The sequence below is a fragment of the Montipora foliosa genome, chromosome 9 (genome assembly GCF_036669935.1).
Source record: "Montipora foliosa isolate CH-2021 chromosome 9, ASM3666993v2, whole genome shotgun sequence".
Taxonomy (NCBI): domain Eukaryota; kingdom Metazoa; phylum Cnidaria; class Anthozoa; order Scleractinia; family Acroporidae; genus Montipora; species Montipora foliosa.
Genome location: NC_090877.1, coordinates 35,619,072 through 35,634,071, shown reverse-complemented (window position 1 = coordinate 35,634,071; position 15,000 = coordinate 35,619,072). Strand labels below are relative to the sequence as shown.

The window sequence follows — 15,000 nt, the reverse complement described above, 5'->3', positions numbered from 1 at the left end:
AATTGAAACCAAAAAAAATGGGAAAAAGAAAAGGCACCCCGACCCCGACCCCGGCCCCGGCCCCGGCCCCGGCCCCGGCCCCGCGTTTTGGCTACTACCATGAAAACAAACAAAAAAACTTGCGAAGTTGCCTCACATTTTAACCGAACCCCACATGTGTTATCGGACTTTACATTTCAATGTATTGACCAAATTCAAAACAGTACGTCCGAGAACACTGAAAATTTACTCATCACCAAAGAAGCATACTGGAGTGCGCAGTTGTTTTCCCTTTCACCTTTCGGGTTGAATAAAAGACAAGAATTCCATTCAAAAAATCGCATCCACTATACTTGACTTTAGCGCGGACTTAGGGCAAGTTGTTGCATATTTCTTAAGGTGTTTTTTAACACTGAATTTTTTTAAAAAGTCCTTTTGTATGCTCTAGATAGTTATAAGTGTTAATTGTGGTTATTTCAGTGTTCAGGGGCCCCCTTCGGGGATTCCTATTGTTTTCTTTTAATTTCTTATGTAACTGGTTTTTATTCATTGTTGTAAAACCCTATTTAAGTTGTAGATTTTAATATCAACTCTTTTGTAACTGAAGAAGGTCGAGAGACCGAAACGTTTTATAGAATTTTAAATTTTTTTATAGTTTTTAAACCAAACGTTGTCCATTTTCGGCTTCATTTTTAACCAGTTTTATATATATATATATATATATATATATATATATATATATATATATATATATATATAAAACGCGCTATAGAAATCACACCGCATCATTCAGAAATACAGCATCCAGAAACTCAACGGAGCTCAGTAAATACGTCTGGTCATTGAAGGACAATAATATTAACCACGTAATTACATGGCAAATTATAGCACGCGCCAAATCGTATAACAGTGCAAGCAAACGTTGCAACTTGTGCTTACTTGAGAAGTTTATTATAATCCGCGAACCACACCGCTGCACACTAAACAAAAGAAATTAACTTGTTTCATGTTGTAGACATAGGAAAAAATCACTACAGCCTAGTAATTGAGCAGTCCTTAGGGAGCCTTTATGTAGATTTCAAGGATATTTAAAGTGACGATTGTTGTATATACATTTAGTATTAAACTTTGGATGAGTGAGGCAACTCACGAAAGAGCGTTGTCGAGATGCAATATCTAGTCTTGTTTTAACTTTTCAACCAAATCATTTATATATATATATATATATATAAATGATTTGGTTGAAAAGTTAAAACAAGACTAGATATTGCATCTCGATAACGCTCTTTCGTGAGTTGCCTCACTCATCAAAAGTTTAATACTAAATGTATATACAACAATCGTCACTTTAAATATCCTTGAAATCTACATAAAGGCTCCCTAAGGACTATATATATATCAGTTACAAAGGTCTCTCGAGCCAACAGCGCATCTTTGCCCCCAGAGAGGATCACTAATGGATTCACAGTCCAAGCCCGGCGAAATGTAATCAATTATAGAGAGTTTAGAAGTGACCAAGGACGGACAACCCTCTGAATGACATTTTCATTGGAGGAAAAACTTTTTATGCCCTGAGCGGGATTTGAACCCACGTCCCCCTGATTACCGGTTGGGTGTGATCACCACTACACTATCAGAGCAACCATGCTGGCTACATGGCCGATCTGGATAGTGAGTGGGAATTTTCTACGTGGTTCTCCCGGGCTAGTGTTTTTCTCCAACTAGATGACACTGGATCGACAGGAATGACGATTCACAGGCGGACGAGAGAGGAGAAGACAATTTATAGATCAGTTACAAAGGTCTATAAGCCTGTTTCAAGCCTGTTTCGTGGTCGCCCACTCATCAGGCTTGTAGGGATGAACTTGTAGTTTATTTGAGTTTTCTTCTGTATATATTTCGCTCTACTTCTATGTATTGAGCACTCTTTTACGAAAATCAAGTTACACATTTTATATATATATATATATATATATATATATATATATATATATATATATAAAATGTGTAACTTGATTTTCGTAAAAGAGTGCTCAATACATAGAAGTAGAGCGAAATATATACAGAAGAAAACTCAAATAAACTACAAGTTCATCCCTACAAGCCTGATGAGTGGGCGACCACGAAACAGGCTTGTAAATAATTTTTTTCTAGCTTTAATTAACGAGAAATTGTTGAAAACGTAGTGTACGCATTGTCCCTTTTTGACGACAAATCTCAAAGTCAAGAATATTTTGAAAACTTTTGGATTGAACTCATAAAGAAAAACTTTGGCTCTTGTATTGCATGTGGGTAAGACTCAAAATGATACCCACTGAAATGTTGCCATGGCAACCATGTTGCTAACTCAGGCCCAGTGAACTCGTTAAAAGATTATAAAACACGTGACTTCAAATAAAAGTTCTCGTTCTCGTTTCACTCAATACGGAAGAACCGGCATTCGGTTCATCCTATGAAAGGATTGTTGCGCGACAGTTTTATAAAGAAAGATAGAGAATGAAGGAGTTACTATTGTCTTCTCGCTTTGTCCTCAAACTCTTAAATTTGGTTGTTGCCGTTGCCATACAAAGACGTGTACTAAAAGGCGTGCCTCCTCTCTTAACCAATCATGTCATTATTTAATTTTGTGGCATTGCCATTGCCGTACCCTTCGAAGTGCCTTAAAGGTGTGGGTGAAACGACGGATGGAAAACGAGAAATTGAATAATGAAGGGAGGGGTACTGAAGGGAAATTTTTGTTTACTGCACGTTTCGGATAACCTTTCTCTACACCATATTCTCTATAGGCACCAAATGACGAGTAAGTGTAGTGGATCCTATAAAGGTTAGTACAATGATTTGTCGATACTAATTTGTCAGAATTCAGTTTTTATTTCAAAGCGAGGGAAAGAGGCTTCCGTATCAACTTACTAGATTTGCCGGTGATAGCCATGCCTGGTTAAAACTAGTCAGTGAATGACCATGCTGAGCAAAGATTCTGAGAGATTTAACCGAGCATTTCGTTCACAACATTGCTGTCACGTCAGGTTAAATGTTTTCCCTTGGTGCTGCGTTGTGTTGCGTTCATTTTTACGTACAGGACGGGAACGTCATAGCTCACATGCTCGACCTAGTCCTCACGCGACAACGAGTCACCGTCCTCCTCCGCCCGTCCTGTTGCGTAAGGTCTCTATTACTATACTCGAAACCGCACATGCTTAAGGAGCAGTGTCACCGGTGTCGCATGCGTGACAGCATGCCAAATTTTTTGAAAAAGTTTGCGAACTTTTTCAAATGAGTGTGTGGGATGTGAATATCTTACACAATCAAAGCCATCCGTGGTCACTTTATTGAAACAAATATCCTGTGACGTTCAGAAACAAATTCACTATATTTTTGTTGCTGTTCTTTGCTCCTCTTTTCTTTGATTTTGTTGTTTGGAAGGGGTTTTGATCGTGTGTTACCATGTCGAGTCGGCGGGGCAGCCATCGAGCTGGAAGCGGACAAATAGTGATTCCGTCTCCTGAAGAAAGCAAAAAAAGAGCAGGCAAAATACCAATACAGCATCTACAATGAAGAGAAACTTTTTAAGACGTGAATTCATGAGAAATTCGACATACCGTGTAGCATGAAAATTTTACGGGTTCTAATTTTTGCGAATTTTGCGGATTAACCTCTATCCGCAAAAATTAGTTCCCGCAGAAAAAAAAAACCCGCAAAATAAAACGCCGCAAAAATTAACTCCCTTCAGTCAAATTAAAAACTCTGCTTTTAATGGATTTGTGCCACTGGGGTGTTATAAATTGGACTTAAACATAATGCGGTAGTCTGTTACGCAAACAAAACATTGTACAAAGAACAAAAAATGTCAAGTGAACAGCAATTTCAGTTAATCAGATTAGTGCGAATGGCTGATCTGAAGGAACACCATTTGCTAGGGCGTCTGTGATGCCGCATTTTTTCCATTCGTTGTCGATGAACGCGGAATTTTTCTGCATGTATTGATCAAAATCGATCAACCAACGTGAGGTAAGCTCACGCATAACTGGAATGCCCATCTCAATTGCAATGTCACTGGTGTTTTGCCCAGCGTTTATCATCTTCTCAACTTCTCCAGCATACCATCCTTTAAATTTTTCTCTCATGAAGTGTTTACACGGGCGATTGACTGATGCATCAAGGGGTTGGTTAAACGAGTGGTATTTGCTGGTACAACGACTTCCGCAAAGGGTTAGCCAGGTGGTAGGGAAAGAGAAAAAAATGCGTGCGAAAAATGAGTGGGGGCTTGGGTCGAGGCCTCATCTGGGAGCCTGGAACAGCCTAGCGATGAGTCAAAGAGTGAACTTTGAGTGAACTCAACAGACCTTAAAATAAAAGTTGAAAATACCATATTAAGGTTTCTTCCACTTAAATATTCTGCTACTTGAACAGAGAATCGCAAAAATTAGTTCCCACCAGAAATTTCAGTCATCTCGAACGGCAAAAAATTGTTTCCGCAAACCACAAAAAATCGCCAATCCGCAAAATAAGACTCCCGCAAAATTTTCATGCTACACGGTAGGGTTTACTTCGGTGTAAAAACCTGTGAAACTTTTTCTTTGTTTTGTTAGCTCGTGGTAGGGTTAGGTTATTGTTTGATGTTTTTTTCCTCTTTTGTTTTCCTTTGTGTTACGTCATCCGTCAGTTTCACAGGTTTTTACACCGAGGATGAGCCGCACGGTACGGTGTAATCGAAGCGCAAGCTGTTTCACTATTACCAAGGATTGAAGTCCATCTTCGTATTTCATTTCTAGTGAATCGCTTAAATGTCAGAGACCACCACATCATCGTTTGTTGATAACACATTTACTATCTTCGCTCTAAAATATATATTTGAATATTTTGAAGAAAAAGATGCATTTTTTACATGAGAGGAACTGGATGCACTGGTTATAAAACCGCAAGCTGTGAGTAAAACACGGCTGATTTTTTTCGCTGCTTATCGTCTTTTGACTTCAAAGTCGCCTCTTGGAAATAAATGCACTCTCTTTTCAGCTTTGAAATGGCATGGTAATCTCGATAATATGTCTGGTTTATCGGAGAGAAAAAAATTATTTATGTGTGAGTGCTTGAACCGCCGACAGTGTTCGATTTTATTTCTTGGACTCAAAATCATCGATAATTGATAAATATGCATTTAAGTGCTTTTCTAAAGCCGTATTAAGTCTAGACTCTAAAAAGCAAACAAAGTAACGTCTGTTAAAATCTCTGCTTTAGAAAAATACTGCGCATGCCATCGCATGACACTGCCCCTTTAAGGCATGACGTTGACGCTTTAAAAGATGTTCTCATTGTTCTATTTTTATACTTTGACTCATGAAACTTGATTCAAACAAGAAGAAAGAATGTTCAGAGAAGTTACCTTGGAGAACATGCATAATCCGGCCTGGAGGAAGTCAAGAGGAAGCTATGAATGATTATTTGAAGTAAACTGGAGGAATAGTTTCTTCGTTCTGATTCTTCTCATTGATATTTAACAATTAGACCGGTAGCCCGCAAGGGCTACGGGTCAATAGCCCATGAGACGAAGCCGAATGGGCTATTGACCCGTGGCCCTTGAGGGCGAAGGGTCTAATTGTTTTAGTATCACCCTACTAGTCGGACAGAAAAGGCACTAATAAAGTTGGCAAAAGCAAGTTAAAGAAATATTTATTTGGGAATTAAACGAAAGAAAGCGTCGCGCTTTTCGCTACTCGAGGACTATTACTAATAGACATTTAGTAGCGTAGGCATTAGCCAATCAAAATGCAGGATTTGCATTAGTCCACTAGTTGGGTGATGCTAAAACGTGATATTCTGTTGTTGCTTTAAAGAGATCTTTACAATCTCTCCGCTTTATATTTTGCATATACCAGTCCGACCAACTGTCCGGCGAACTCCAGCCTTTCCTAACAGTGGTGTGAATTCTAGGAATGTCCCACATATCTCAGCGAACGGTTTTCCTGCACCGGACCCTTCAAAGAGAGTCCTCGTGACCTTCGGGGAAACCAAACGCATCTTGAGTTTCAACAGCCGGTTTAAATTGAGGGACCTGCGTTATGACTTCCTCCGTTCATTCTCGGACATGTTATCGGAACACTTTACAGTGGCAAATCTCCAATTTCAGCAGTACGACGACATATTTCAAGAATACGTCGACATTGACAATGATGTGATACTGGATGATAATGTAAAATTGAAGGTGTATATTAAGGTAATCCATAGTTTACAGAAGAAACACCATAACTTGCTTTCGTTTCCTTCATTTAGACCATGGTTAATCGAGGGACCTGTTCTGAATCCTTAAAAAGTGAGAACAATGTTGTCGCAATCGATGTTGAATTGACCGTGACAGCGCGGGTCGCAAATTAGTTGCGCATAATTTAAGCGAAAGATTTGATTCATTAATGATCTTTTCGAAAAAAGCTGTCTTTTGTGCACCGTCAAGGCCAAAAATACAGACAAAACAAAAAGACTTGTCGAGTTTCATAACCATCTCCCTGCTTTAACTATGTTTCCTGATCCTGAAGTTTGAAACAACAAGATGTCAGTAATTCCGGATTGAATCATTCCTGATAAACTTTAATTACAGTACCATTTCCCCAGTTCATATTTTTACTTCTTTTACTCGGTGATACAAAACTGCAGAAAAAAAACACTGATTACAAAATTACACCAAACGAGAAAGGTGACAAATTTACAAATGTGTCAAATCGTCTTGAGATCTAGGCGACTCGTTGCCTTCATTACTGGATTCTTCTTTGGAACATGGTCTAAAGTCAGCCGTGTCCTCTCAAGAACACGAAAATCGAAGCAGAAGTCGCTTTTATCCTGGGTAGGGCCCCTTGATTATGAGGCGAACGTCGAGGACGAGAAAGCAAAAAAGTCTTGCGATGCAGAAATGCCAGTTCTGACTGAGCGGCCAGGATTATGCTGCTGTTGAGTCTATTGAAGTAGTTGGTTACCAGTTACCATTTCTAGGAGATAGACGAAATCAGTCAAGAAATCGTTTCGTTCTAAGTCCTATGGAAAGCCAGCAATTTCTGGATTTCTTTGGTTCCGATCCTGAACCGACCGGAATGTGTAAAGAGCACCATTCACTTCCGTGACACGTACAAATTCTCCTCTTTCGTCTCATTAATTATTTATAAAGGAAAAAAAGGGATTTTTTTATTGGCCAATTACTGTATAACACTGCTTATTAAAAACTGGATCATTGGATAATACAATTCGAGAGTTTTGATTGGCTAAGCCATCATGGGTTATGAGCCATTATGCCATGATCTACAAACACGGCAAGCATATGCGTGATTTTTTGGGCCTTTTTATTTTTATTGTAGTCTAGTTTTCTATATTTTGGGGGCGTTTTTAATAAAACAATTATTCCACTCGCGCTTGTTGGATATGAGATGATTATAGCCAAGTCGGCGCTACACGCTTCGTTGGCTATCTATCATCTCATATCCAACGCGCGCTCATGGAATAATTGTTAAATATCTGTATATTTTTCTTCAACATAAGCTCTACCTCTGAAATGACTATTATCGACAATTCGTAACTTTCCCTGGAGTGACTGTTATCGTCATTTCAGGATTACTCTGTCCCAGTGGCATCGCTGGATGGGATTTGAACCCCAAGTTCTCGAGGTGAAGGACCTGTTTTTATCCACTTAACAACTAAAGATCAACTGGCTGACAATTGCACCGATTATTTATCAAATCTAATTAGTATCTTTAAAATCATTGCTGAATAGTGGTTAAGTCTAGTACTTGATTTTCTTTCTCTTAAGGTTTGGTAACCGACATTTTCTCCTTTTTAAACTTGTTTCTTAGCCGGTGGTAATACACGTTTAGAGCAGCATTCGGAAGAAAAAAATATAATAAGATTAAAAAAAGTGTCCTGTCAGTTAGCGATGCGGTAGTCTAGTGATTAAGTGAAAGGGTTATTAATCGAACATTCCCAGGTTGGAGTCCAGCGAGTTTAGGCATTGGGGTTCGGATTTTAAAAAATAGATATTCATTTCCCATAATCCTTATCAAGCGCTAAGCGTCCTAAATTGACGATAACAGTCAATTTAGACAACCTCAGCAATTGTCGTTAATAGTCATTTCAGAGGTAGAGGATGGGTTGTTTTCCTACAGCTTTACCTAAACTTTTCGATCGATTCCCTTCGTTGAAATGTTTCGCACAATAATCAGAGAACATTAAGAGGCTCATTACAGGGAAGACTTATGGTTCTGTCAAACCTTTGAAATAACACTCGTCGCAATTTTTAATAAAATACTAGCAGCATTTTATTTTGGTGCAAAATTCGATGAACAGTTTCTACAAAGTGCGACAGGCATTTTATTACGAATTGAGGAAGATATTGAAAATTGGGGCAACTTTATTTCAGTGTTGGACAAAACACTCAGTGGTGACGCAAAGTAAGCAGTTTATAATAAACCCATCAGTGTTGATTCACTTGTAAAAACTCTTGTTGTTAATGAGATACACAACTAGTAGACGTCTCATAGAGTAGAAAGTACGTATAACAAATGTTCAGAGAATGATTCAATAATTATTTTCGACAGAATCATGATCATCTAAAGCATTCCAAATCCACTCAAGCAACATCAGCATTTGACAAGCCTCATCAGATCAAGCAAAACGTCACTTATAAACTGTGGAACCCAGTGAAAAACGGTGTGATAATGTTTGATCCCAGCCCACCCGGCAGCGTTTTGACCAGTGGACGATTGGACGAGACTAATAGCGAAAGTGAGAATGTTTTATCTTTCTAGACCCATTAAATAAAGGCCCATGTTATCTCAAAAGACATTGCGGCCTTTTGTTGTTGTTTTGAAATAGTTCCGGCGTTTTGATTGGGTTATTTTCGAAGCGTTTACAGAAAGTATTCCTTGGGTCGGTGCCCCTGTTGTCCAACGAAGGGTAAACACTCGAGACACGAGCTTACTAATATAATTTCCTTAAAGTAGTCAATATACTTATATAAAAACTAAATTTCTGTTCCCCACCGGGTGGGACAGTGCGAGAGGTGGTCGTTACAAATCCTCTGCCGAGGTATGGGTCCGAGTCCCGTTAAAGCCGCCTGAAAGAGAGAACTGCTTAAAATGTCCAAATAAGTGCGGCATCATTTCTCACTTTCATCTATTGCTGGTTTTCACTCATGTGATCAACAGCCATGTTTTTCAACGAAAACAAAAGGAAGCGTTTGCATAAATTCCCGGAGGATTTGGTCGGGGCACCAACATGGCCGCCTTTTCTTTGTTTAGGGCACCAACATGGCGGTCGTGACGTCATGTGAAAACCGAGAATAGCTCACACTAAAGGCTTAAATATATAGAGGATATTACATTTCATTAATATCTATATAATAAATACATTTCTTTCATCAAGTCCTCTCACGGGAACACATGGACCCAACAAATTGATGCGCTCCTAACTGAGTGGCTACATTCTCCATTTTCGAATTCCCCGTTAAATACCCTTTGTTTGCATAAACCGTTGCTTTGAAATGATCTTGGGGCCACTGCATATTCCCAATCTGAGCATTTGAAAACAATGATTTATGCAAAATTTGGAAGGGGGGGGGGGGGTGTGGGCAAACAAAGTGTATTTTGGGAAATGCGAAAATAGAGAATAGTAGAGAATAGCTCCCTTAATTCAGCGTTGTACCCTCGTCGCAGAGGTCATGGATTCTAATCCCGTTGAAGCTAACCGAGTTTTTAAGTTGTCCATTAGAGACAATGGCTCAAATTGTTCATACGAGTGTGAGAATCACTTCTATCTTTCAACATGTACCTCATGAATAACCGTCTACCCAAATTATTATAGAACAGTTTTCAACTGACTGTCGAGAGTAATTACGCGATTGCAATTTCTACGCGTGGGGATTGGTTAAAAATCTGGCGCCAGTTTATCAACCAATGAAATGGAAAACCAATCACTACTTGCACGCGCGATTTTTCCCGCGCTTTGAGCAAGTTACATGGAATTGTTACGAATTTGGATTGGTTCGTTGCGATGTTTGCACCTGCTGGGATTGGTCGAAGTAACAATTACTTTGGTATTTGTTTTACGACACTCGATTGAAAACTGCTCTAGTTTAAGGAAGGACAATGGCAACCTAAACGAAAACTCCATTGATGTGTTCACGGTTGCACAAACGGGCGAACTATTGATCTTATAACCGGCAAAGAAGTAAACGTAGAAGTTGAACGGTTCATTATTGTATCATCGGCTCCGGCCGGCAAAACCTGAAATCATTGGTTGTTTCACGTTGTTCTTCACACAGCACGGTAAAAAAATGGACTGAAATGCATGCAGCACTTGTAGCACAAATATTTTCCTTTCGTAACCAATAATATTCTTGCCTTTTAGTACTATCTTTACTATAGCCGCATTCGATGCTGAAATTGCTTAATACCAGGAGCCCATCAGTAGGAGCTTGCCTCCCCCATACAAGCCCTGAGTCGACCTTTGCCCGTATCTTTCTATTTTTAGAACGCCACGAGTTGTTCAGCACTGCACGCGCTGTTTAAAATAGCCAATCAGAATAAAGTCATTGTCTAACGAAGACAAAAATAGCAAAAACAATGTTCGCAAATTGTGCGAATTGATGTTAATTAATGTAAATGTCAGTCTCCTGCTGAAGGGTTAGTTCTAAAAATAGAAAGATACGGGCAAAGGTTGACTCAAGGATATAGTGCACATGGAGGCTCCTACTCATGGGCTCCTGCTAATACCACACATAGAGTTCGGGGACCGCGCCGGGGTAGATGAGGTACCTTGCCTCGGTGGGGTAATCAATCTCTCTTTTCAAGTTATCTTCTTGATCGTGTTCACATGAAAGGTGGGATACGTCACCGAGGCGGGTAACCGGATCGTATAACCCGCTTAGGTGAGGTAAGTTTTCTCTATGTGATCAAAATCATGTGCTGAAGCTTGACTGGGGTGACATCCATCTGGCCATCTTTGTTTGTATTCGTGCTTAGAGACCACGGGATAGCATTTGAAAACCTCACGCCAGTGCCGCGGGGATATTAAATACCGCGTAGGCGGGGTATCTCACCTACCCGCAGTCCCCCACCTTCATGTGAACAGACCCTTAGTCGTACCAGTATCCTTTAATTGTTTAGTCTGGGAAGTAACCCTAACTTATAGGGATTAGGTTGAGATACAATGTGACAATAGGGTTTTAATAATAAAATGTCAGAACACGGCTGAAGTCTTTCAGTATTTTGGCAATAAAGACTTTAAATTAATGCGATATATTTATTCTTTTAAGATACCGTTGAGACCAAGTTTGTTGGACTGAATCGGCAGAGTACGGGACAATTGTTTAATTTGGTTTATAATGGAAGCCCTACTCAGCATATTACAGCCACCGCTACAGGAACAGGAGTCTCTCTTACGGTAAGAATTATCTTGAATGTGATTCATGAGAAATTGTTTTTGTTGAGTGCATGTCCGAAATATTAATTTGGCGTGATACTCTCTGAATTTAAAGCTAAATAATTGGTCTGAAAATCTCCCATCACCTTTTTCATCCGACCAGAACTTTGCACTTACGTCCAGAAATGCACGTGACTAGATGCACGCCCAATTTTGACATCCACTGCGAAGTGTCGGACTTTGCAAAAAAAAAAAAAAAAAGAAAAACCTAGTGAAAAAATGCAACGAGGCTCCAATTCAAGTACACCTTAAACTTTTCAGTCCCGAGAAACGATGATTTTATTGTCTCCACTCTTTTTTCTTTGTTTTTTTTAAACGTGTTTATATCATTGAAGACTTTGAAACTATTAGCGAGGACAGAAACGGATTGAACATTGAAAAACTTGGCCCACTTAAGGATAGCTTAAGGATAGCTCAATGTGCTATGTTGGTATTCATAAAATGCAGCCTTCTTGAGAAGTTGCTATAGTCTCAAGCTCAAATATTACGAGCGTTATGAATTAGCTGGCCGTAATCTACTCAGTCCAGCGTACGCCCCATTTGACCTTGATGGTGCTTTTCTGCTCGATTCAGTTGCTAAGAGATACTGTCTGTAAGTTGCTAGGGCCGTACTATCTGTTACCTGTTACTGCAGGGCTCAGTTGTTTAAATATTACTCTTTACCCATGATTGAACGACAATCAAGCTGTTCAATTGTGGCCGCTAAAATGCATGAAAACGTAATTTTACACTGAAGAAAAGACTTGTCAATGAAAATTTTAAGCCAAAACTGATGAACGGCAGAAGCGTCTTGAAATCTTCCTTGATCATTAACAACAATATTGCAATAAAGGACTCTCAAATCCTGGATTAGCCTTATTGGCATTCCTTACTTGCTTACTTCCTCTTTTTGTTATTGTGTGAACAATAACATGAAGTATAGCCCCTCCCTCCCATACGTAATTATTGTGCCTATTGTGCCTAACGAAGTCTGATCTTGGGAGCCGAAAATTAGCTACGTTTCGGCTATCGTATCACCAGTTTAATTCAAAGTATACCCTCATGATCAGTAACGCATTAGTGTTCCTGATTGCTTGCTTTAAACTATAGTGTAATAGCCCCTTTCCCTTTAATATGTTCTCTTGTCTTTTCTCGTTTCAGACAAATCCCACAGAAAATGCAGAATTTCAACCTATCTATTACTACTCCTTTACTATGTTCAGATGCAATTCAAGGTCGAGTAAAAAAGCTGGCATGTACTTAGGATGCAGCGAAAGCGGCAACTCGGCGGTACTTGTACCAGTGATTGAAGAATATGAAATTCCTGGCTACTATCCGGACCCCAGAACACTGTTTATCACCACCGAGTCTGCAATTTAAGAAATTTCCCTGCTTCACGAATGGTTTTATTAGTTTATATCGCATAATCAAGAACGGTACAAGCCTTCTGATGGGTTAACTCGGAGCCGATTGACGTTATTAACAAGTACTGTTGATTTCCGGCAGCCGAAGAGAAACAAAATGGCTTTCCATCTTGATAATCTCAATCGATCCGTTAAGCAACTTTTTGGAGAGTTCTTTCAGCTTTAATTTGTGAGATTTACCTTAACAGGTATCCCAGGAGTCGGTTAAAGTGATTTATACTTACTTACCTACCTACCTACCTACCTACCTACCTACCTACCTATCTACCTATCTACCTACCTACCTACCTACCTATCTACGTACCTACCTACCTACCTACCTACCTACCTACCTACCTACCTACCTATCTACCTACCAACCTATCTACCTTCCTACCTATCTACCTTCCTACCTATCTACCTGCCTGCCTGCTTACTGACTGACTGACTGACTGACTGACTGACTGACTGACTGACTGCATGACTGACGGACTGAGTGGCTTGCTTGCTTGCTTGCTTGCTTGCTTACTTACTTACTTACTTTATAAACCATTTCCATCGTTAATCTCATCCTTTTTTTCTCAAATAGACTTCATGTGCAGCTTTTCAGTTTGGGATGTTAAAAGATACTTGATCATTTTCTACATATGAATGCAAATTAAGCCCCAAAAGAAAAAAACGAGTCTCAATCCGAATGAGTCTCAATCCGAGACTCATTGACTGAGGCTGACTGAAGTGGATCCTGAAATAGCTTATAAATCCAGTTGTAATTAGGCGTAGTTGTAAGTAGTTTTATCATTGATAATTAAAATTTTCACGGTAGACGTTTGTAGGTTTTATATGACAATTGCATGCGTACATCGAGATTTGATACACGAAGGAAGAAAGATGCGTAGGAGTTGCGCGAGAGCCGCACTAGTGGAGTTTCTTGATTGCTCTTCAAACTTACCAAGTGCTTCAGATCTCAATGAAAGCACAGCTGACAAATGAACAAATTGGTTTGCTGTATTGGTAAGTTCTTAGATTTAGCAAGTTACGTTTTTGAGGTATTCTAGTATTTTTTTTTGGACTGAGTAAGAGTAGAAAACTGTAAAAACAGTTGTTATTCCAAAAAGGTTCTATTAAATAAAATGGCAATAGTGTTGAGATTTGAAAGTGGTGTAATGCTCTAAAACCAGGAAAGCCTCAGTGAATTCCGGGAAAAAGGAACATGTTAAAAAAAACGCAGAAAAGATGTACGTTTTGGGGCGTTCCTATTTTTGAAGGTTATCAACGGAGGTCGAGAGTTGAAACAGGTTAAAGGGCGGCAGTTGCTGTTTTCGCAGGTATTGATTGACGAAGTGAGTTCTTCCTTAAAGGAAAGTATCACATTATAAGTGTTGTCCCTGGAAACATCCGTTTGCAAGTATCGCTGTGTATTGTAAGCCTATGTAGATATTTTCCTGTGTAACCTCCGTTACTAATATTGTTACTAAGATAAATCAGTTCTGTTGGCTGTTAACTAAAGATAGAAAGGTGACCCTGACAGATATGAAAGGGTATCTCCCGTGGATACTAAGAGAAACCTTACTGGAGAAACGACTCCCTTTAAACTAATTGCGCGTGAAGGTCAAAATTCCTATAAACCTTTTAAAACTGATATTTCTCTATAAATTAAATATAATTCTTACTGATTTGTGAAGTGTTATAGCAAAGGAACAACACACACAAGATGGCGGATCTACAGAACACTGCTTTATTCCCCACACCACGTGCCTGGTGCAACCGCTGACCTGATGTTACATCTCCCTAATTTTTTAAGCGAAAGAAAAGCAAGCAAACAAAGGAAACACAACTGGAAAAAGGTACAGAATTAACAAACAGTGGCAATGCAAAACTCCAGACAACGTGACCACTGGAGTAGTGTTTCTGTCTCTAAATTGAACACAAGACTTTCTGAAATGTTACAAAACTGTTCCCACTGTGGCTAAAACTTGACATAGTCTTTGAACCTTGGAGGTTCTCTAACTATCCTACCGGACCGTGTGGTAGTAGCCATAGACATTTTGACTGGTGCTGACCTAGGATTCTGCAGGGCTCCAGCACCAGACATCTCAACTACAGTGTCTGTTAGGTCTTCATCAGATGGGGCTGTCCACGCAAACTCTGATGCCTTGGGCTCATCAGTTCTTAGCAAATGGCGACG

The 15,000-nt window shown here is 39.5% G+C and overlaps 2 protein-coding genes across 2 annotated transcripts in view; one reads left to right on the top strand and one right to left on the bottom strand.

The window, feature by feature from the left end:
- The window catches only part of LOC137970523 (uncharacterized), an 18,941-nt gene extending 4,978 nt beyond the window's left edge, over nt 1–13,963 (top strand). Inside the window, exons 2-6 of the mRNA XM_068817043.1 lie at nt 2,766–2,803; nt 5,853–6,190; nt 8,550–8,736; nt 11,267–11,394; nt 12,574–13,963. Of these exons, the coding sequence (XP_068673144.1) occupies nt 2,766–2,803; nt 5,853–6,190; nt 8,550–8,736; nt 11,267–11,394; nt 12,574–12,792 (910 nt within the window). The 3' untranslated portion in view covers nt 12,793–13,963. The remainder of the gene's footprint in view (nt 1–2,765; nt 2,804–5,852; nt 6,191–8,549; nt 8,737–11,266; nt 11,395–12,573) is intronic.
- An 818-nt stretch (nt 13,964–14,781) lies between these two features.
- Nucleotides 14,782–15,000, bottom strand: part of LOC137971766 (uncharacterized) — a 660-nt gene continuing 441 nt past the window's right edge. The window contains exon 1 of the mRNA XM_068818533.1: nt 14,782–15,000. This exon is cut by the window's right edge and continues 441 nt beyond it. Within this exon, the coding sequence (XP_068674634.1) occupies nt 14,782–15,000 (219 nt within the window).